This window comes from Lemur catta, chromosome 13 (assembly GCF_020740605.2).
Source record: "Lemur catta isolate mLemCat1 chromosome 13, mLemCat1.pri, whole genome shotgun sequence".
Lineage (NCBI taxonomy): Eukaryota > Metazoa > Chordata > Mammalia > Primates > Lemuridae > Lemur > Lemur catta.
In genome coordinates this window covers 70,578,049-70,601,412 of record NC_059140.1, presented here as the reverse complement: position 1 = coordinate 70,601,412, position 23,364 = coordinate 70,578,049, and the positions used below count along the sequence as shown (strand labels likewise).

General features: G+C 37.3%; 1 protein-coding gene across 2 annotated transcripts in view; it reads right to left on the bottom strand.

Moving 5' to 3' along the window:
* The window catches only part of DCLK1 (doublecortin like kinase 1), a 307,997-nt gene that overhangs the window by 271,055 nt on the left and 13,578 nt on the right, over positions 1 to 23,364 (bottom strand). For both annotated transcript variants that reach the window (XM_045567186.1, XM_045567187.1), the window contains exon 3: positions 16,824 to 17,170. In XM_045567186.1, coding sequence (XP_045423142.1) covers positions 16,824 to 17,170 — 347 coding nt within the window. The remainder of the gene's footprint in view (positions 1 to 16,823; positions 17,171 to 23,364) is intronic.

Here is a 23,364-nt window from a genome sequence, read left to right as displayed (position 1 = left end):
TGTGGCTTTAGAGAGAAAGGTATTGTCAATATCACTGATAATTAAGCCTTTCTGAATAAGGAACAAAAAAAGTATCGGTGTCTCAAAACTATTAACAGACTGTGTCATGAGATGTTCTTAAAATCCCCACTTCTATATCAAACCCTTAAATATATAATTGGTCTTATTCTTGAACACAGTGGAGGAAGGACTGCTCGCAGAGCTAACTTTGAAAGTTGGCGGTGTACCTTATTTGGAACAGACTGGCAAATTATGTAAGTCGGCTAGGAATAAGAAAGTAGGCACATTTTTCATTTAGATTGACAGAAGTCATTATGTGAATAAAACCAACACTTCATTCAGTACTATGCCTTGGATCTCTGAAAGGATATTTGCTACGATGAATCTCCCAGCCAAGGGCTCCCGTAGTGGCTACAAGTTACCCAGTTAAGTTTCCGTACATTGGAGGATGACTTCCATTTTCTTAAATGAAGAAAACATTGTATGATTAAACTAGTATATATTATACATAAATTCCGTTAAACCAAGCACCTGATAAAAGCAAAGTACCAAGTTAGAGATCCTGAGGTCCACGATATTCCCAAAGTCATTGCTGGCACATCAGCATTCAATTGCCTTACTATAATCCAGATCCTAATGTCTGCAATCCCTTTTCCCCCCCCAAGAATTTCTTCACAGAACTATCTAACCTCTTGAATACCCTGAGGAATTTTAAAATAATTGTGACACTTTTTAATGATAGTTATTTTAAATAAAATATTTTAAATTAGAAATGTACTAATAGAACTTAGATAATATTTGTGAAATATAAAAATAAAATTTGTTTTTCCCAATCAATGTATTATATATTTTCAAGTGATTTTAATTTATAATGTAAATATATGATTTTTGCATAAAAAATTATTATTATTTTGAGACAAGGTCTTACTATGCTGCCCAGGCTGGTCTTAAACTCCTGGGCTCAAGTGAGCCTCCTACCTCAGCCTCCCAAGTAGCTGTGACTACATTTAAATTTTTTAAATGACTATAGTTTTTTGGTATTAGAATCAAATCTATAATAAAATGTAGAAAAATTAAAATATGTTACAACATTTTTAAAAATCTGCCTCTATTAACCTGATACAAATTTTGTACTCCCCAATCATCTTATTTACTAATAGCCAAAGCAGATAGTTTTAATCTCAGTAAATAAAAACTACATTGGATAAAATTATCATTATGTTTTCTTTTAAATATTATTTTCTTAAGCTAGAAACACCTTGATGTGCTTTATAAAAAAATGGCATTATCATCATTTTGTATTCTGCTTCTTGTTAACTTCCTATATTTAACCAATGGTCATGAATATTAAATTCACAATATATAGCTTAGAATAAAACCAATTTAAAACTACATAATGGTTGAAACCAGAAGCTCTCAGCTCTGGGTGTTCTGCTGAGTGATAAACCAGCTAAGAAATGGGGACCCTCACTTGATCCCCACTAACTGCCACGCATGGCTACTTGCTACATGCTTGCTGGCTCTAAAACGGATTCCTTTTTAAGGAAAAAGTTTTGAAGCAATAATTGCATTTTACTTATAGGTTTTCAAGGATATTAAAACGAATGTCATTATTGGAACACATTCATGGACCCCCCTAGAGGCTCCAGAACCATCAGCTGGGAAACACTCTACATTTCGAAAATGCATTGCCCGGGACGAGGTGATGAAGAGGCTTGGAGAGCATCTCTTGTACAACAAGGGACGATTTGAAGCCAGGAACATGATTCCCTGCAGGTGAAAAAATTACATGAGAAGGAAAGTGGAATTGTCTTGCACTTATTAAAGGCTCAAATGACAGGAATAAATTAAGGTATAGAGGAAGAAAGGAGAAAAAAGGAAGCAGGGATGGGATGAAGAAGGACCATATGTTTGTGTCTTCCTTTGTACAGAAGCTTAGACTTTCTGTCGTGATAAAGAAGTCCCAGCAAGTGAAAGAAAGCAAACTCATGCCCAAAGGAACTGGATCATTTCTCTATGAATAGGAAATATTTTGTCAAGAACCAGAAATTTCTTTTGATAATCCAAGTCATGAATGAGCACAGGTGGCAGAATGTATCCTCTCATCTGTCTTTCTGGGCTCAGTCTCCTGGTTGCTTCATGAAAAGCACTACTAAAAATGCAAGGAAATTAGAGATGATCTAAAACAATATTCGATTTATGTCACTTGATGAGTAAATATCAAGGACATGTAAAGTCTCCTCAAAAAACAAGAGAATCAAAGACTCAACACTGATAAGCACATAAAAGAAAAATTAAATGCTATCCCACCTGAGAAGTGTAACTTTCCTGGGGATACAGTCATAGCAATCATAAGATTCTCAAAGGGGAATGTGACCCCCAAAATTTAAGTGCCACTGTTGTAGATAAAATAAGAAAATATAGGTTAAAGATACAAGGTTTTAATTTGTCTTTAATCACTGGGATGAACAGAATTTTTCCATTTTGTTATTATTATTTTCTATTGTCTGGAATTATAATAAACTCATATGTAAATTAAATAACTAAATAAAATAAAACCCATATAATAAAGCCTCCCAAAGGAGGTTTAAAAACTATAAATCAGTTCCACTGGTTTTGAAAAGGGTCATCTGCACATAATTCTCTCCAATGTGGGTCCCTACCTCCAAAAATCCTTTAGTTCTGTAGATGGGCAGGTCACCAAGACAGGAAATTAGAGGGAGAAATACCTGGGAAGCAATCTCAGGACCTCACCAACCTCAAAATCGTGCCTAGAAATAAGCCCAGGGCCTTTGACTCTCAGCTAGAGACCAGCTTTTCTTTCCCACCTTGCAAGATGCTTCACAGGTGACACTAACCCTTGTCCTTGGTTTAGAGATGGCCTTGAACAACAAGAAAAAGGAGGTAGCTAGACACTGAATATACAACTTTCCCTGGAATCCAAAAGCCCGCCGCATCTGAACACTGAATTACAAAGGCATTGAATGCTGGTTCAATGAGCATAATCTCCCCAGGTGCAGCTTTACTGTACAGCAGGATATTAAAATGCACAATGAAGTCTCTTTCCTTGGGAAGAAAGAAATAGGTAATAAAAAAGTCCTCAAAGATCTTGAATAGTAAAGTGATGAAAGGACAAGTGGGAGGCCCGTCATGAAGAGGGGAAGAGAGAGATTATAAAATAATTGGATCTCACCCAAGAAGCAGACAAAGCACATGGAAACCGTATTTTAACGATGAAAAGCAAAAAGATACATAGATTGAAATATGTTACTATCATTTGAAACCTAATCAGCCCATAAATGGTGTTTTGGACTGTAACAAAGAAAGTGTCACCAAATGGGGGACAGAGAAGGTAGCAGTGAAGGACGGCTCTCTGCAGAACAACCCGAGGGCAGTAGAGGACAACAATTAGTATTCCACCCTGCCATGAACACGAAATGTTTTTCCTCTTAGATACCTAAGTTTGGAATTAACTCAGAAGTACCATATGTGCAAAGAGTGCAAAGATAATAAAGTGGTTCACTGTGCTAAAACTGGCTGCATAATCTTCTCTGCATTGTTAACTTATAAAACTTACAAAACCTCAGAACAACCCCGTGCTAGTCAAACTGGGCTGGAGAGGATGGAGACTACAGCCAAGGTTAGAGGTGACCAACTTAGTGAATCCGTAATTACACAAATGACTTAGAAGGTAGAAAAAAGTCTTTTCTGTAAATGCAAATAGAAAAATGAGGTCAACATTTAAAAGTTGATGTGATTAAAAAGCAGATCAGTGATTCCTGGGCTGAGGATGGGAACACAGACTGACTACAAATGGACAAGAGGGAACTTTCTGGGGTGCAAGTGTTCTAACACTGCAGTGTGGTGATGGTTGCATGACTCTATACATTTATTAAGATCACTGAATAATACACTGACCATGGGTAAGTTTTATGGTATGTAAATTATACCTTAATAAAGCTGCAATCATTTTTTTTTAATTTTAAAGTTGACAGGCTTAAAAATTCAATAATATTCTCTTTCTATAAAATAGTTGTACTGTATTTCTCGGTGATGAGTTTAGTTACACCAAGAATGATGTTCTTCCACTGTTGGGAATATAAATTTTTATGATAATCTAAAATAAGATTCTTAAGTTTTTTAAATTCCTCTCAATGAATTACTTTCATAATTATTAATAATCCAAATAACAACCAAAACAGCAAGAAACTCTTAAAGAAATCGAAACAAGATATTTCAGTAGTTTTCTCAACGTGTACTACTCTTTTGGCAACCCAGTCAAGCCCTTTCAAACAGAGGCGTACGTTAACATTAATGTATTTAAACACTGACACATCACCTGAATTTTATCATTTCAGAACAAAAGTATTTTTAAATTCCAGTGGGCCAAATTGATAAAGCTTAGCAACAAATCATGAGCATTCTTAACAAAAAAAGGGTGCGCCTAAATTTTATATACTTCAAACATTCGGAAAACAGCACGTAGCTTTAAGTATGGTGGTTAGGAATGTCGTTCTGCCTCGACCAGGTACTAATTACTTGGGCCAGTTACTTTCCGCCTCATTCTGCATCCGTAAGATAGAGATGATAATAGTATCTACCACATCATTCTGTTAATGTGGTAAAAGGGAAAACTTCAGTTAATGCCTAGCATATGGTAAGAAATGCTAACTGCTGTTCTGTTCTCACTGTTGTTATTATCCCTGGGTTGGGTTCAACATACAGGATGATTTTATTCTCTTTCCTACAAAGCCTCACCCCCAGGGACAGCTCCAGTCCTTTACCCTCCTGGAAAGCCAATTACTCAGCAATGTTCGTGCCAACTGGAGAAAGTGTTTCCAGCTGTTGTAACAGAAAATATCTTCCAACTTTGATGCATTACACAATGTATCATCGCTCATCTTCTGGCACAAGCTGGTGCTATATCCCAGAACTGGTCTGACATACTCTCTTCAGCTGATATCAAACCAAATTAAAAGGCAAATAGGACAAAGGAAAGTCACATGAGCAGAATTCATTTACAGTGGGGCCACTTACACCGTTTCTTCCAGGTGAGAGGGACACCAGAGACAGAGATATGCAATAATTTAAATATACAGGATAAGGCCTCATTTTTCCCTTCCAAAAAAAAGTAATTTTAAGACCTTGAAAACATAGCATCATGAATGTTGCCAATCCTCAAAGCAGATTCACATTTCCTCTGGTTCTTCCTCTATTTCTCTTGTGCCCCAGAAGGTACATATGTGGGTGTAAAAATGCCCAGGCAAGTTCCCACACATTTTGATAATCTTATAAAGTTTTGAAAACAACTTCCCTCTTCCTTTGACTGATGGGAGAAAATGAATGGGAACTTTATCGACCTGATTGCCAACCACATACTGCAAAGGGAAAGTGCAGCCTCGTGAAACCGAGGGCTCGTACACTGATTATTTACTTTCAGGGCTGCTAAACCATGCCATGAGCTTTGAGCACAGGGACTAATTTTAATGGAAATCTATTTACTAGTATGCTGGTGTACAAAAGTAGGCTTTGTAATATTATTTCGATTCTGAATGCCCTAGAAGTGTTATTAATTAAACTATAAAGTAGAACATGCTTTTCAGTTATTTAAAATATGAAGGCAATGTTGCTTTAGGTGTGTTGGCAGTCATATTTCCAAACAATACAAGGACATCCTCAAATAAGACTAGCTATAGTAATCTTCTCCTACTTGTATGAATGCACAAATGTGACAATGCAAGTTTCTCTAGCAATGAATCCAGGGAGTCCTCAGACGCCTCTTCCCCTTACGATTCTATTGTGAGGAATTCTTCCAAGTCCTCCCACTAACCTCTGAAAGAGAACTGAGATATTACCAGCACCTGGCACAACACCTGGCACAGAGTCCATGCTCAATAGATGTTTACTGATCTAACAACTCTAAGAAAACATGCACATTCTCAACATTAAAAGGCACTTACGTTAAAACGTTAAAGCACAACCATCTTGATCCAATTTGGCAAAACCAAAGACAACTTACTCTGTGAGTAGTCTGTTCACCTAACAGACTTTGTGATAGGTCTTTGTTTGTTATGGCCACTATCAGCAATGGGCATTCTGCACAGTAAAATAGTGTATGAGATTAGATTTCTTCCAGCTGACAGTATCCCAAAGGCATCAGAATGTGATCTTCTGAGATTCTCCCTCCTCCTATAAGGTTAACAACTATTGTCAAATGCACCAAGAATTTTTACAAACAGATGTATTTTTTAAAATACACAGTGGATAAATCTACCAATTTGATCTGAAATGTAAATAAAGGGGAAAAGGAATTTTTGCTATGGAAGAAAATGATGATGTTACCAAGAAACAAAATGGCCAACATGCCCATGCTATTCCTTTCATAGGACAGCAAACCCAGGAATGGCCTGAGAAATGTGTAAGTAATTCTGTTTTTCCCAGGGCCACAGGATTGACCAATGACAAAAATGAACCTTTTGCTGGTTCTTTGTAGAGAGACCCCACTTATTTCTAGAGCACACCCCCCCAGTTTGGAGCTATAACCCCAGAGATAGAATTGACCTTCCCATTCAAGAGAGTCCCTATTGATGGGGTCACTGGGCATTGTATGGTTGTTTGCAAAGCCCTGTCTGCCCTAAGCAGTGTGCAGTCACTGCCAGCTGACAGCTGAATTAAGCCAGTGATACCTCCTCAGTCCCTTAACCTCCCAGGCTGTGTTACAAGAAAACCACTCTAATTCTGATCGCTAGGTGGTTCCTGCACATCGGTTTATCCCATCCATTATCGTTCTGAGCAGCTGAGTGTGTCATAGATAAGACACTTGGCCACTAAATCCCTAGGCATGCTAGCTGGAAATTATTTTCAAAAGTTACCCCTCCATTTCCTGCATACATTAAAAATGTCCCCATGTCCTTCTAGGCACTGTCCACATTAGGAAATTTCTCTTGCGTACAGACTCCACCTGATAACAGTTGAAGATCTAAAATCTGCTCTCAGGAGCAGTTTTAATGACCTCCCATCACTCCCACAGAAGACAGCCAGAAGCAGCACGAGGAAAATACTCAATTTGTGCAGCGCACAGAGGGGAGCACACAGCGACTCCTAACAGCATGGGCACTTTGCGGCAACCGTGTACATTAATCTTTTCTCCGGATCAGCATTTCCACAGTATTTGCTCAGCCTTCCCTGCATCTCTTAACCTTCAATTCTTCTCCATACAGGACCCCACACGTGGGCAACCCACTGAGGCTAGACTGCAGTGGGAACACATTTCTTACTAATGCACTGGCTGCTTTCCAGAATGTTGCTGCTGGCAACCATACCTTGCCATCTGATGTCAACACTGGCAGTGGGAGGATGCTAATAAAACTTCTAACTCAGCTAAAATTAATGTTTAATGCCATCTCCCATGCAACAGCAGCCGAGGTTTGTCATATTCAGGTCTTTGGATTCTGATGTTCCATTCATACTCTTTAGTCTCCTGAGCAGTGCTTCTTAAACTTTAATGTGAATACAGATTGCCCGAAAATCTCGTTGAAATGCACATCCTGGCTCAGTAGGCCCGGGTGAGGCCTGAGAGTCTCATCTCTACACACTCCCTGGTGGCGCTGCTCGGTACAAGCTTAAGAACATGAATGAAGCGTATTGCTAAGCACACAGCAGGACTCTTTACAACTTGTTTCCGTTATGTAACTAGTTACCAGCCCTCATACTATTAGAGAAACATCAGAAGTAAAATGTCTAATCTTTTTTTTTTTTTTAAAGATAATGCTTACCTTGAGTTATTTTCTTCTCCTGGAAGATTTTTTTAAAAAAATAAAATATCAATTTTATCTTTCTACATGCCAAGGTAAATTTAGTTTATAGTCTTCCAAGTAGAGAAAAAGAGTAAAAAGATCTCTTGTAGGAGCACTCCTAGCCCTGTATTTCTATGACTCTATTTATCAGAATATACAAGTTAAAATCTAGAAACGTCATTCAACAAATTTTAAGCATCTAATGAGGGTAGTTGAAAATACAGAAATCATTAAAGCATTGTCTTCCTTCTCTAGAGTATTTTGGGCTCACACAGGTGCACAAATGGTTATAACACAAAGCAGGAGTGATTATGCACAGAAAGAGAACCACCTCGTGTTTTTTCCATCAAGGACTCATAAAGGACCATGATGACCACGTTCCTATTGACCTAAAAAGCCTGTTATCTGGCATTTATGGAACAGTACTACACCTATTTAATCAGACAGGTTTTGAAAAATGTGAATTTTTTTAAGGGGATTCTAGACAAGGCGGATGAATTCTGAGATACTTTTAACCTCCAATAACTTATTATGTTGAATAGCATCTCAAGAATAACTACTTTACATACTATCTGCTCCTCAATCTGACTTTGTCACACTATTACTATCAGCTGTAAATCAGAACACAGACGAGGGAAATTCTACACCAGAGGGGAAAACACTGGGCAACTTGGCTTCAGAGGATCTTACACTGGGCAGTAAAATAACAAAGGTAGAAACGGGATAGCTTAATACATTTCCCACATAAATGGACATACTATCATGTCAAGTTACCACCAAGAAACCAGACTGTACACAGAAGGATCTAAACTTTTTAAAAGAAAGAGGCAAAGGAAATAGCCCAACGTATGAGCGGTGGCCATCTTGTCAATGGGACTGTGAGTAGTTTCAATTTATCTTAATATTTTCCCACTTGTTTCAAAATTCTTTACATTGATTATATATTAATCTTACAAAGGAAAAAGCCAATTAAAAAATAAATCTCCCATCTGTCCTTTTGTTTCTTGGGCATGTTGTTTACAACATCGTTCAGATTTAAAATCGGATTTTTAAAGTTCCATTTAATTTCTGAAACTGCCTTCTTTCATTTAATTTAGTTTCAAGGATTTAAACTAATCAGAGAAATCTGCTGCAACATATTGCACTCTGCCACCACAAACACCCTGGAATACTGTATGTTTGTGTCTCCATAATAATTGGGCCAGATGCTTTTCATGTGAATCTCTTATTGGCCCATCACCAATTCTTAAATCCACAGAACGTATTGATCAGCTCTCCTCTTTGTATCCTGCCTGGCCAAGGCAATGTCAGGTTTACAGCAATTCTCCTAACTCAGACAGCGAGATGTTTCTAACAGAATATCTATTGTTCGCCACATAATAAAAGTGCTTTCAATAGCAAAAATGCTGTAAAATTGGCAGATGCGTTTTTTGTTAATTATCCTAGAGACTTTCATGAAGAAGGAGCCCGAGCTAGAAAACAACCACCACAATGCAGGCCTTACAATCTGCGTTTACGCTGCAGAGAGCACCACCCCTGTTTACAGCTACACATGACCACAGCCCACAGGGACCAAGTCAGCTCCTACATGGTCACCACCTGTATGTGCCTCGATGAACACTGCAAGTGATGTTCTAATGCCAAGCAGACAGCCCACAGCAAACTGGTCAATTGTCCAGTCATTCAATCATTCACTAAACAAGCATTTACCAGGTCAAGGTCTGGAGATTCAGAGGCCAATAGGACACCTTTCCTAGCCTCTTTCTATGAAATCTGAAGTGGGAGACAAGCATGACAACAGACCAGCATAATCAAGAGTTGCATGGCTACATACAATGACAGTGAACAGGCTCCAAGAGAGGGAGTCGACAATTTTACAAGGAGAGGTCAGGAAGTGTTTCATTGAGATGAATCTTGAGAAATTGGTAGGTTCTCGCTTTGCAGAGCTGTGGTGATACTTCAGTGAAGTTACGTTGAATCATCAATGTACATACATGTAGCAACTAGCACAGTGCCTAGCACAGAGAAGGTATGTAACAAATGATAGTAAAAATAATATTAATATTACTTTCTTGGTGGGGTGGATTGCCAATAGATAGGTGCCCCTAAGGAATGACTCGTACAATTGAAGAAGCAAATGAAGAAAATAGTATCTGGGGTGCATTCGCAACTGACTGACAATAAATGGGATGATAAAAATACTTTCATTAGTTATACTGGAACCAATGCAAATAACCAATTCTACATCCATGACATTATACAAGTGTCCTGTACGACACTGTCCTGGAGAAAGCCTGGAAAATGAAATCAAGGGAGAAGGACTACTATCTGTAATACTTATAGAGAAAGTACCATGTGTAAAAGTAGGGCCTTTATATACATATTTTGCCAATTAACTATCACACCAATACTATGAGGTATGCATTGTTATTGCCATTTTAAAGAAGAGGAAATTGAGATTCAGAGAGTTTACTTAACTTTCCAAAAGTCATGCCACTAAAGAGTATTAAAGTCAGGATTTGGTTTTTATAAATGTCTCATTCCAAATTCCGTGCTCTTTTTATTCTACCATGAAGCAATCCCACATGAAAAGCCACATTTACAAAGGAAGATATGATTAGTCATTTTTTTTTTGAGATAGGATCTTTCTCTGTTGCCCAGGCTAGAGTGCGGTGGCATCACCACAGCTCTCTGCAACCTCAAACTCCTGGGCTCAAGTGATCCTCCTGCCTCAGCCTCCCGAGTAGCTGGGACTACAGGCATGCGCCACCACACCCTGCTAATTTTTTTTCTATTTTTTGTAGAGTTAGGGTCTCACTCTTGCTTAGGCTGGTCTCAAACTCCTGGCCTCAACTGATCCTCCCGCCTCAGGCTCCCAAAGTGCTGGGATGACAGACATGAGCCACTGCACTCAGCCTGATAAGTCATTATTCATGAATAATTTTAAATAGTGAGTTCCTTCAGCACATTTAAAATATGATTTTTTTAAAAAACAATTCAAAGTCTTAGCTTTTCCAGTGTAACAGCTATCAATAATTAGGTACCAAACACTGCTAACTTTGTCACATGAATTGTTTCACTTAGTTCTCATGACAACTTGCAAAGCAGGCATCATTATTATTATTCCAAATATACAGATTATTGTATAAAACTGAGGATTATCAGAGAGTTAACTATTCCTAATGGGAGGACAGATTTCACTGTGCCCAGGGTAGAAGACAGATTGGAACTCAAGTCTATCAGTCTATGAAACTAGCATTTTTCCTCTGTATCATGTTACCACATATATCTATGCTTAAATTACAGCATACACAGGCAAATTTCCTCTTTCTAAGTAAATTCAACACACAGGACTATTTTAAACTTAAATAATGAGTAAGATGGGGACACCGACTTAATTTTCCAGGCCTGGATGAGAAAACTCACGCTAGATCTTTCAGACTGAAAATCTAAGCCCAGCTGACATTTTTTTCCTTTCCTTTTCTTTTTTTTGGCAGGAAGAACTGACTGATCAGCTGACTTTAAAGTCCAGGTTTTTCTCCCACCAGGCATTAGGAGATTTCCAGGTCAGGTCAGGGCTCCCACTCGTCACAGCAGCCACAGAAGTTACCACTAGGAGGCGATCCTAAAGCCAGTAGAGTCGTACAAGTACCCCAAATGCCCTCCACAAACTCCAAGAAAAGCGTCATCTTCAGTACTGCAGTGGAACACTAAGAGAACTTAGAATTCATTTTACAGCAAATTAGAATTCAATTTAGAGAAAACTGACTTTTGCTGGAACTAATCTAAGCCTCAAAAGATACATCTCTGCAGGCACCCATAATTGATTACATTCTCAGAGGAGCTCAGACTGAAAAAAAAGGATTTAACTCTTCCCAATTTAGAGGAATTAATATCTACATAAGGACAGGTGTAGCTCATAAGTCCTGAATATCAACCAAAGATATATAACCTAAAATAGCACATTCTATTCTGAACGCTTGAATTTTGTAAGTCATAAGGATTTTTAAGCTTCTTTTTCTTTGAAATCAGCTATTTCCATCAATTGACAGCTCTAATAAATCATGAGGAAGGCTTAACATGTGCTCTGTGCTTTTGCAGAAAATTTTAATTTGACATTGTAAAATGTAAGCTAAATTACTTGTATCAACTGTTTTTTTTTACACCAATTGCAAATAAAACTAAAAAGTGTTAATTCACTTTTACAACATAGATAATGTACCAAATCATAATATTAATAGTACACAATCTTTATATAGAGAATGAAGGGTTTTAATATGCTTGCAGAAGTTAATTAGAGCTGTCACAGATAACTTATATTAATAAAAAAAGGGAAAATGCCACTATTACTAACATCTATAGAAAAATCTCTTTTTCCGTTCCAACTAAATTCTATCAGATCCTAAATTCCTTACTTTTTATTTGGAAACCTCTGCTTTTCAAACTTTCTACACTTATCAACTGCTAAGTTCAGATGTCATAGTAATGTGTACCACTTTTTTAACTTGTGAGAGGAAAACATATTCTAAACTCTCTAAACTCAAGGGTGGACCAAATTATTTTTACTTGGAAAAATAAAGACAATTTTGTGATATCTGATTCATAGATTCCTACAGATCATCATTACCATATCCTGAATTTCAATAAACTCCTATACTAAACACCTAAAGTAAATGGCTGCAGTTATTATGATTCATTTACAAGCATCTTTTGATCTTTATGTTTATAATAGACAATGGGGATTCATGATCAAAAGATATAGAAAAGATATAGCAACATATTAATTTATTGACAGCTAGTGGGATGTCCTCAACATGGCAGCCATGACGCCTCTTCTCACTGTTTACCATCAAAATCAGTTTAGGAATACCCTTCCTTCAGTGAGTCATTCCTAAATCATTCTAGCATGCTAGCAGTGGTGGATTTTACAAAGTGCATGACCTATGTGAAATGTCTGTAAGATAAAAATATAACATCCCTGATTTTACTGTACTACTGAAGTATGCTTCAATGTTGCAGAGCCTTGCAATGTTGAAGAGTAGATAAGATAGGGACATGCACATATTTTCTATTTAAAAAGCAATCTAGTTTATCACTGCTATATTTCAGCAGGAAGGGAGGATCATTGGGAAGTGCCTTATCTATGATCTTTCCAGTATAATTATCTGTTTAGGCACTTGCTGTTCTAAGACTTGCTGTTCTATGTTTCTAAGGAAGAATTCAATAACCACAGATTTAGCAGATTTAGCAGCTCAAGACAGCCAGCTTTGCTTTCCCATAAAAGGAGTCAGGAGATATGCAAGGGTATCTTTGTAGCAAATCTGGTAAGCTTGGGCCTATTTTAATCATTTAAAAAATAGTCATACTGGTAATGGCCTCTAGGAGTAGCTGCTTGGCAGGGCAAGTGAATAACCCACAGCAAAGCCCCAACATCCAGAATTTGGACTGGGGCAAGAGGAAGAGATGCTCAGGCTCTCAGATCCTGCAAATCCTCCCCTCAGATATGGAGGAAGGGGATGTGATTTTAACCGTTAGTGAGAAAATGTTCCCTTTTCTTCATTGGGAGTCCTTAATCAGGGCCCAGATAAAAAAAAATGCATCACTGAAAATAAGCACCACAAGTGCTTCCTTGAATTCCCCAACCATGCCAGCAAAGTACCTGATGACGTATGTGGTGGCAGTCACCCTAAAGGTTGGGAGGAGGAGAAAGGTTGTGGCAACCTTTTACCGAAGCTTCAGTGCCCCTGAACAAAGAATGGCCTTGAAATCATTAGAAAGGGTTTGCTCACAGATAGGCTGCTCCTCAGTCACAACGGGCATCTTGACCAGCTGCAGCTTCCTGCAAAGGCTTTTCTAAATGGTGCAGCTTTTCCAATATGTTGATTTCCTTAACTCAGCCTAAAAACCTCAAAAAAGTGCTGTCCAGTGAACTCTTCAGTTAGGGCTTAATGCAAACCCAGGAAGCAAGTGAGCAAGGAATGGTGGTAGAAAACTGTGAGAACAGCATGTGGTCCACGCCCTAGAGCGGCCATCTCCTCTGGGTAACATATTACACAGCAAAATCCCTGCATCAACAGTTTCCCCCCATGGCTACATCTGCTGGCTGCCAGAGGCCATCTGAAAAGCCTTCCCTCCCTGCATATCATCCTCTCTACCCATTTACCCAAAGCACTCAAGCTATTCACTTTTTAAATGATTCTACTTCCTCAATACTCAAAAAGAAATTTTACCTTTAAATACTTTATTGGGCATTGGATTTCCCATATTGTTCACAGAGTTGAGGTGAGGGCTCAGTTAAACTATTTAAAAAAAAAAGAGGTGGGACAAGTGATCTCAGGGTGACGTCCTGCTGACAGTGTATGGACCCCAAAACCACATGGGCAGGGTGAGAGGGTGGCAGCATGGCCACTGTGGCCAAGCATCATTCCACAGGGCGGCTTGGAGGAAAGTGGTTTATTCTTAGGCTTATCAAGCCTCCACCTCTGCCAGGGCTGTCAAAAAATTCTATTCTAACAAACTGCTTATGGGGCGGATTTCTCTTTTGAACCGAAACAACTCTAAAGACTCCTGGGGTCCATGAGGAAGCATCTTTGTTCCCACTGGGAACCCAAGCAATACGTCTTTATGTTCCTTCCACTTTATCATCCAACTCCTCAGCAGCTTCCCAACGCCCCTGCTATGATGAGAACATGCCGACAATAGAAGCAAACGCCACAACAGCAAACTGAACACTTGACCAAAACACAGTTGAGCACAACAGTCAGCTGAATGACTGCAGGAAAAAAAAAGCACAGGGCAGAAATCTCTCAGATGATATTCCTTGGACAAATCACCCCTTGACAATTCTTTCTCAGTACATTTACATCTGTCTGGTGCTTTGACATACACTGCTATGGTTCCGTGGTTACCGGCAGCACAAGCTCTGGAGCAAGACCAGTTCAAATCCCAACTCTGCCATTTAGAGTTGTGCCATCTTGGGGATGGTTTAACAAGTTCTGTGCCTTAGTATCCTAATCTGTTAAACGGGGAGAATAAACAAGCTCTTATGAGGATTAAACATGCTAATACATACAAAGCACTTAGAATAGTGTTCAATAAAGCTGTCATCATGATAGCTCAAAATTGTTTTCACGTGTAGTATCCTAGTTGCTCCACAAGCACTCTATAACACGGCGATCATTTTATTCGTGGTTTACTGATGAGTATGATGAGGCTAAGTCAAGTGTTTGCTAAAAGCATAACTAATCCATGGCTGAGCCAAGATGGACATTAAACCTGGGATTTTCACTAAACCTGGGACTTTTTCCCATTACATTGGATTATTTACAGGTAAACCACAGCAAATTAGCTATTATAAAATATCTACACTAGATAAATTCAGAAAGGAAGAAAACAACTGAGAGCATCCTGTCTATTCTAGGAATTAATTCTTGGAATAAACAGAATTAAATGATCTGTTGATAGCAGATGGAAAAGCTGATTTTTATATTCGGTGTATAGCAATATGGAACTCCCAAAATTATGACATGAGGAAGGAGGAAAAAGATTTATCAATGTGTATTCTTTATTCTAAATTTTACTTTTTATGAAAACAGGTAAACTCCCATCTTAAGAAAACTCAATACATGAAAATGCAAAACTATAAGATGATTGAGTAACTCATTAGAAGTGGAATCACTGAAGGCTTGAATGTTTCCATGTGAAGCTTGCCATATTACTGCTACTATAATTCAAAAGCCAGCAGTGGACTTTCTGGTCACTGATATGTTGGTGACATTCAGATCTAGAAGACTGAGAACCTCATCCCTCCGAATCTTTACACACATGATGCTTAGGGCAAGTGTTACGAGACATGCAGAAGACTGGTAAATATAAATGAACAACCAGCACATATTCCTTCTTTCCTAGTGAATTTTACAATTTAGAGCATTTGAATGGATCCCTGAGGGAGGTATTCTTTCATGACTAACACTCTTTCTAGTATTAATTAGCATCTATTTCTAATTCATAAAGTTTGAATGTGTCAGACTCCAAGAATTTGTATGAGTCTTCTATTTAATAAGATCAATCTTTTAATTTATGAATCTAGTTTTGATTTTAATATGTACTATACTATAAATCATTCAAATTATCCCTCAAAATTAAAAAAAAAGAATTTTGATACAGCCACATTAAAAACGAAATTTCCAGTGAAGATAGTGTGCTAAAAAATATAATCTTAAACAAAAAGACACTGGCAAGCTCTGAACGACTAGCAAATCATGCTATACATATAATCAGTGTTTGTTTATTTAGCTCACCATCAGGGTTCTGTCAAATCTTTACAAAAGTCCACACATGACACTGAAAAGTAATGCTTTTTTTGGACTCATCCGACCAACTCACATTAAAATGTCCTCACCCATCCAAGTCAGCTGATGTTCATTCCATAACTAAAGAAACCTCCCTTTCATTTTAATTCTGGAAATTATGTTTTAAATACAAGATGCATAATGTTCTGGAAATATGTCTCTTGAAGCCATCCAGATGGAAATATGTCATTCCTTAGATATATATTTTAAAACCTATAAAGTTTAAATAAATCTCACTAGTGAACACTCCTGGGACATAAAATCATAAAATATTATTTAGGTCAAAGAAATGAGTTAGATTTTTTCTCTATTGGTCACGGTTTATGCCTCAGTCATGCTTAAGGCTGTAAGACATATGACAAAACTGAAAACAGATAACTGAAAAGAACCATTATATGTAGCAAAATAATAACTGAAAAAGAGTAGAAATTCCTGAGTAATCATTTCATCTTCAAAGATAGGCTTATAGGCTTTTTTTTTTTTTATTTCTTTATTCCTATGGATAATCCTGCCTGGTGTGAGACCAACAAGTACGCATTTGTGGACCAAATGATCCAACTCCCTCAACAACTTGAGCGACGCATGCTTCAGGTCCCTACCACACGTCACGTACACCCCCCCACACTCTCTGGTTCTTGCCTAAAAGTCAAAGTCGCACCCCCAACACCTCTCTCACCTGTTTCCCGTCCAAGGTGTACAGGCGTTTCACCACTCCCGAGTCCAGCTTGATGGCATCGGTGATGTCAGTGAGCACCTGCTCGAACGAATGAGCAGTCTTCTTGTTCAGCAGAATCCTGACCGCTTTCCGTGGCTTCACCCCGCTTCTGATGATGGTGACCAGCTTGGGCCGAATGAAATCTTTATTCTCCCGCACCTCCGAAGGGCTCCCTTTGGCCGTGGCCAGGGAAGACACCGCCCGGGAAGCTGAGGTGGTCTTGACATTCACCGACCAGTTGGGGTTCACATTCTTGGTGTACTCCAGTTTCTTAAAGGGTTCTATGGAGCCACACACATAACTCTCTCCTAAGGAAGAGAGAAATACATTTAAATTTACACTGAGATAGACTCATTTCTTCTTTCCTACTTAGTTTTCGATTTTTCCTTCTCTACTGAGGGGGGAGAGCTAGCTCTGACTTTTAAAACAATGGAACTATGATTAATAATTAATGAAAAAGAAAAATTTCTGGCTTTTATCTGCCTCTGTCAGCAATAGGGTGGAATCCTGGAAACAAAAATCATCATTTCTTCATTTTCAGATTGGTGATGGAAATATTGATATGCTTGAATAGACCTCACAGAGGTATGAAATTGAATTCAAAATAGAAAGTAGTCTTTAGGATTTAGGGATACTTACATTTGCAGAAACTTCAAAATTGGGAGTACCTACATATGCTACCTGAGATCATTTAAAAACTAAAGATGAATCAGAACACATCTTAAAATAGTCAGACAATTTACAAATTGGATGCAAGTTTATGCTAAACATTTTAAGTCAAATAAAATTCCAAAAGAAAGCAAAATAGCCTCTTGTTTTTTGCCCATGTATACACAGTGCTGACTACAGTGAGAAAGTCAATCATACTTCCTCATAGGTAAAAGGTTTTACAAGTATTCAACATAAAAACTGTAGATTCAGGCTGGGCACGGTGGCTCATGCCTGTAATCCTAGCATTCTGGGAGGCCGAGGCGGGTGGATCACTCGAGGTTAGGAGTTGGAGACCAGCCTGAGCAAGAGTGAGACCCTGTCTCTACTAGAAATAGAAAGAAATTAGCTAAACAACTAAAAATATATATAGAAAAAAATTAGCCGGGCATGGTGGCGCATGCCTGTAGTCCCAGCTACTCGGGAGGCTGAGGCAGGAGGATTGCTTGAGCCCAGGAATTTGAGGTTGCTGTGAGCTAGGCTGACACCATGGCACTCACTCTAGCCTGGGCAACAGAGCGAGACTATGTCTCAACAACAACAAAAACAAAACTGTAGATTCATAAGCGGATTCTAAAATAAATATAATTAAATTTGTATTAAAAATGACTCCTGAACAGAGACTTTTTTAATGAAAATACTCAGACTATTAAGTAGATGTGGATCACACACAAAAGAGATATGCCAAGGGATGACAAATAGTAAAATGACTGATTCTAAATACATATTTCATAAAGTTAAGTTCAAGCATTTTGAAATTAAAGATTTTATAATGGCTTTTTTTTCTGTGTTAATATGTCTTTGTAACCAGGAACAGATAAAAATGCTTAAAAAGCCTAATTACAGGTAAAGTGACCTACGCCCAATCCAACACAGCCCATTTGCTTTTATGTAAATCTTTGTTTTATTTTTAAATTAACAGTATAAACATCCAAGGCCACAGAGTAAGTATTCGTATAAAAATAACTGAACCAGGGTTTCAAAACTAAAAAATAACATTTATACAGGTTATTAAACATTTATTTCCAGATGTTTTAAAAATACACTTTTATGTATATACATATACATTATGCCTCACTAGAAGGTGTACAAATAGTGCAAGTTTAACCAACCCTCCCTCTATTCACCTGGCAGACCATAACTTGTCACAACTATGCTTTTCTCAGGAGTGACGTAGATATCAAACATACACAAGTGGGTGTGACAACAACAATGGTGTTTCTGAAGGTTTTATGGAGGGGCAGCATGAATGTGATAGCGGAAAGAAAGAATTGGGCTCAAGACCTGGCCTCTCTAAGCATGTGACCATGGACAAGTCCCCTAAACTCCTGGGTGGTGTCCATTCATCTGTAAAATGGAACTTCATCAGCTTTTTATGAAGATCAAATCAGATAGTAGAAATCAAAGCCACCTTAAATGCAAGTGAAAATGACCTAAGGCCACATTACCCTGATCGTGCAGGAAGCCTGAAAGGAAAACTTAAAAACAAAATGACTAGAAATCAGTAAGTAGATCTTACGTTATAAGGTGTTAACTGTTTCTGACTACATAGTTACCACCAGACATCACATTGAGTCCATCTCAAGGTGCGAATGAATGTCCTAAACACTCCCCAACAAGGCACACGGCCCATAATTGAGCTGGCAAATTCTGTGCTAATTGAACATATGCAATCCTCTGATTATTTATAAGTTGATATAGCAAGCTAATAACTAAAAATCAAAACAAAAATATATAGTGGCTTAAATTTCAACAAAGAAAACTTTTTTAAATAAAAAATTGAATTAGATGAGGGAAGAGTTTTAAAGAACATAACAATATGGAATGGGTTTGTTAAAAGCAAAAATGGACATTCTTTTTTTTTTACATCTTCTTAGGTAAAGCACACCGAAAATTTTTAAAACCATGCAAAAGTCCTCTGATGACAACTTTGACAAAGTAACGCTGGTTTGGCTCAAGCCATAACAATCAGAAAAAATCAGTGTTCATTCTGTGCTGTAACTGCGAGGCTCCCTGCCTTGACTGTCAGAATGAGAATCTCAGAAAGATGTGAGACTCCAATAAAGGATAATATTGTGCTAAGAGGAAAGTAACAGCTAAAGAAAAGAGAAGGAGCTGCCACCAAATCCAAGATCACACAGCACAGTCATGTAGAGTCTACTACATATTCAGGAATTCACGGTTTCCTCATGCAAATAAGTTTCCATTTGTTTGTGCAAATGATTTTTACATTAAATCTATTTGGCTCCACATTTTGACTACTTTTATCATAATCATAATTCTGAACTCCTCCCCACCACTAGAGACGTGGTCCCTGCTTTAACTCAGTTACATTAAAGCTGGCTGTATTTTCTGATTTTGTAAAAAATAGCTTTCGATTAATGTGCTAATATCATCAATAATTGCAAATTAACAAATGTGATTGTTCTGATTGGGACGAATACATAATCTTGATTTGGTCAAACAGCTCTGGGTAACCAGTGCTTAATCTCTTCCTTAATGGGACCAAGAGTTAAGAGATAAGTTATAATCTTGTTTAGAGGATCATTTATAGGTTGCATTTAAGTCCTGACACGAGGTATGTGTGTTAAGGGCCATTTAAAAATAGCAAGATAAAAGTAAGATTTATAATTACTATAACATATTTCCTCTGTAATACACTAAGCCACGCAAAGTCTTTTGGTGTAACTTCTGTAGCAATGAAACTAAAGTGAATTTATCTTTAAAAAACAACAACAACAACAAAAAACAAACAACAACAGAAAAAAACAACAAGATATATTTCAGGAAGAGAGTCCAAAATTTGCTTTGAGAGTTTGGCATTACTTACTATAAGTCAACTTAAACAAAGATGGAATGGTTGCAAAGATCTCAGAGGTAGTACTGAAAATTACAAAACATAAGGACTTGTTGGTTGGTAATCATACAACCAGTTCTGTTTCAGTTTGTTCAAGCCAAAAAATTCTATGATAAAACTGATCCTCCACTTGAAATTTAATCCTCTGAGTGTACAAGATACCCCAACAAATAGCAAAAACTATGAAGCAGCATCTTCCTGAATTGTTGTGGCATTTGCAAAGGCCAAAAACTAATATTTGCTTTTATGAAAAGAGAGAGATAAAGAAAATGACAGTTATAAAAAAAAAAGGTAGGGAAATAAAGCATGAAATTATGTTTGGATCCAACCAATACTAAAATGTCAGAATATGATAATTTCTTCCCTGAAAGATTTAAGTATTTTCAGAAAGTTGGAGGGTAAAATAATTTCTATGTAAGCATATTAGATTATTTTTAAGATACTTAAATGTTATTTTGTTTTCAAAAAATCACCTATGTATTTTTAAATGATCATATCACCTATGTATTTTTAAATGATCATATTTGCCATTATTCTTCAAAGTACAGCAATAAATTTTTCCCTAACAAGGTTTATAATTTAAAAAATCTGCAAAGGTAATTCTACTTTGCCATTAGCTCCCATTATGAAAGTAGAATATTTCCACTTAAATTCTCTATGCACTATAGAAAACTTGTGGCAATGTGGTGCTAGTTCCCTAGTCGACTGGACCTGTGTAGTACACCAGCAATAAAAGTGTTCTTCCATAAGACTCCATATTGGGGGCTTCTAGAAATTTGCCCTGATCCCCTTATTGCTGGAGTTTTTCCATTGACTAAGAGTTGTGACCTGTAAATTCTAACATTACTAGACTTGAATCTAAAAATGCCCTCATCTCCATCCTTCACATTACTAGAGCTAGTTGGTACTCACCCTAGTATTCCTTTAAGATCAAAATGGCATATTCAAAAGGACCTTAAGTGATGATATCTGTAATATATTTCATTTTTCCATACTATAAGCTTTTTTATTAAAAACTCTGGCAATGAAATTTTACTATTATGAATTATGGCAAAATCTGGAAAAGACTCAAATATATATTGAAACCTCTAAAACTGAACTTGGTTAAATTACATGAGAGATTATTTATGGAATAGAATATCATAAAGTGCCTTCTGGATATTACATTTTATGAGTCAACTCAGCTATGCACAGTGACATTTCATAATCTACCTGAAGTCGCTGGTTCAAGACAATTCTGACAGTGCTGTTAAAGGCAAGAAAAAAGATTTCCCAAAGGCACTTATGGGTCATTCTTCCATGGAAGTCTTTCATAATACGATAGCACATAAAAATAAGTGTACAGAGAAATAAATTTGAATGTGTGTGTCAGATCTGTGGAAATGTCAACTTCTCAAATCCAAAGAAACAGAAAAACAACATAATGGAAAAAAATTCAGAGATCCAAATTTTTTGAAATTGAAAAACAGAGAAACTAAAATTAAAAGGGAAAAAAACACAGACCGAAGACCTATAATATGACAATGGGTTATAATATAATGTGGAAGGCTTACTATAATTCACAAAAATACAAAGTATTAAAATAATGGCAAAGGGTAAAAATAAAATAGGGAATACAAAGAAAATACATGGAAAGATGCTCTAAAAGCAAGCAGAGAAATCCAAATTAAAGCAGATTTATTAATAAGATATATTCTGTACCTACTCTAATAGCAAAAAATTGACGAAAATAAAGTAGTGTTGAGGTTGCAGCAACAAAATACAAGGTACCAAAATATATGACAAAGGATAAAAACAAAATAAAGTACAAATAGAAAATACCACTAGAGATATTAAATTGGTAATAATCCATTTAAAAAGCAACATGGCGAACTGTATTACGAGCCATAACAATTTTTATGTCTCCAACCCATAATCTCATTGCTAAAAATTTATCCTAAGAAAATAACAGAACGAAAAATAACAGAATTGTAACAAGTACATAGAGCATTAGCAATGAAACCTAAAAATTTAAAACAACTTCCTAAATCCTCAATATGTACAAGGGCCAGACATGGTGGCTCATGCCTGTAATCCTAGCACTCTGGGAGGCCAAGGCAGGAGAATTGCTTGAGCTCAGGAATTCGAGACCAGCCTGAGCAAGAGTGAGATCCCGTCTCTACCAAAAAGAAAAAGAAAAGAAAAAAAGAATAAGAATAGGTGCAAGACCTGAATTAGCCACTCAAGGCTAAGAAAGCCACAAAGAAACCTAAGTTATGAACTGTCTTCAAATAGCTTAGAAAGCAAGATGTGTATCTGAAAAGTTCCACCACAAGGCAGCAATTGATATTTGCTAAATAAGTAGTCCAGGAAATCCTAATTCAGAGGAGAAAGAAATCACTTCCCTGTTGGGCTATCAATAAAAAGGAAATGGAATTCATGCTGGCCTTGGAAGCAAGGGTAAGATTTCCATTGACAGAACAGACAGAGGAGCACACCCCAGATAAAAAATAAAATAATACTATGCTTTACTGCACAGTACAGAAAAAAATATTCTTTGAGATATTAATACATTTTTCTCAAAAAAATAAAATTAAAATTAAAATGGTTCCATAGAGAAACAAGTTAGATGAGAGTGTGGTAGGCAACAAGGTCAAAGTTTTTATGCATGATCAGCCTTGGGTGGTGGAAAGGTCACACTGGTTATGGTGTGAAGGAAGGGGTCAAAGTGGAACAGGAGAGGACAGGAGTCAAGATACTATCTAGAACGACATTACACTAGGCCGGGAGAGGAGATGGAGAACAGGATGCTACACATCTACACTAGGGACAGAGGAGTAGACGCTCAGAGGAGTATTGAGCACATACAGTCAGCCAGAATTGGCAATTGATTCGATGTTGGGCCCAAGCGCATATGACTCAACAAAGACTCCGAAATGATGACACTGGAAATGTTCT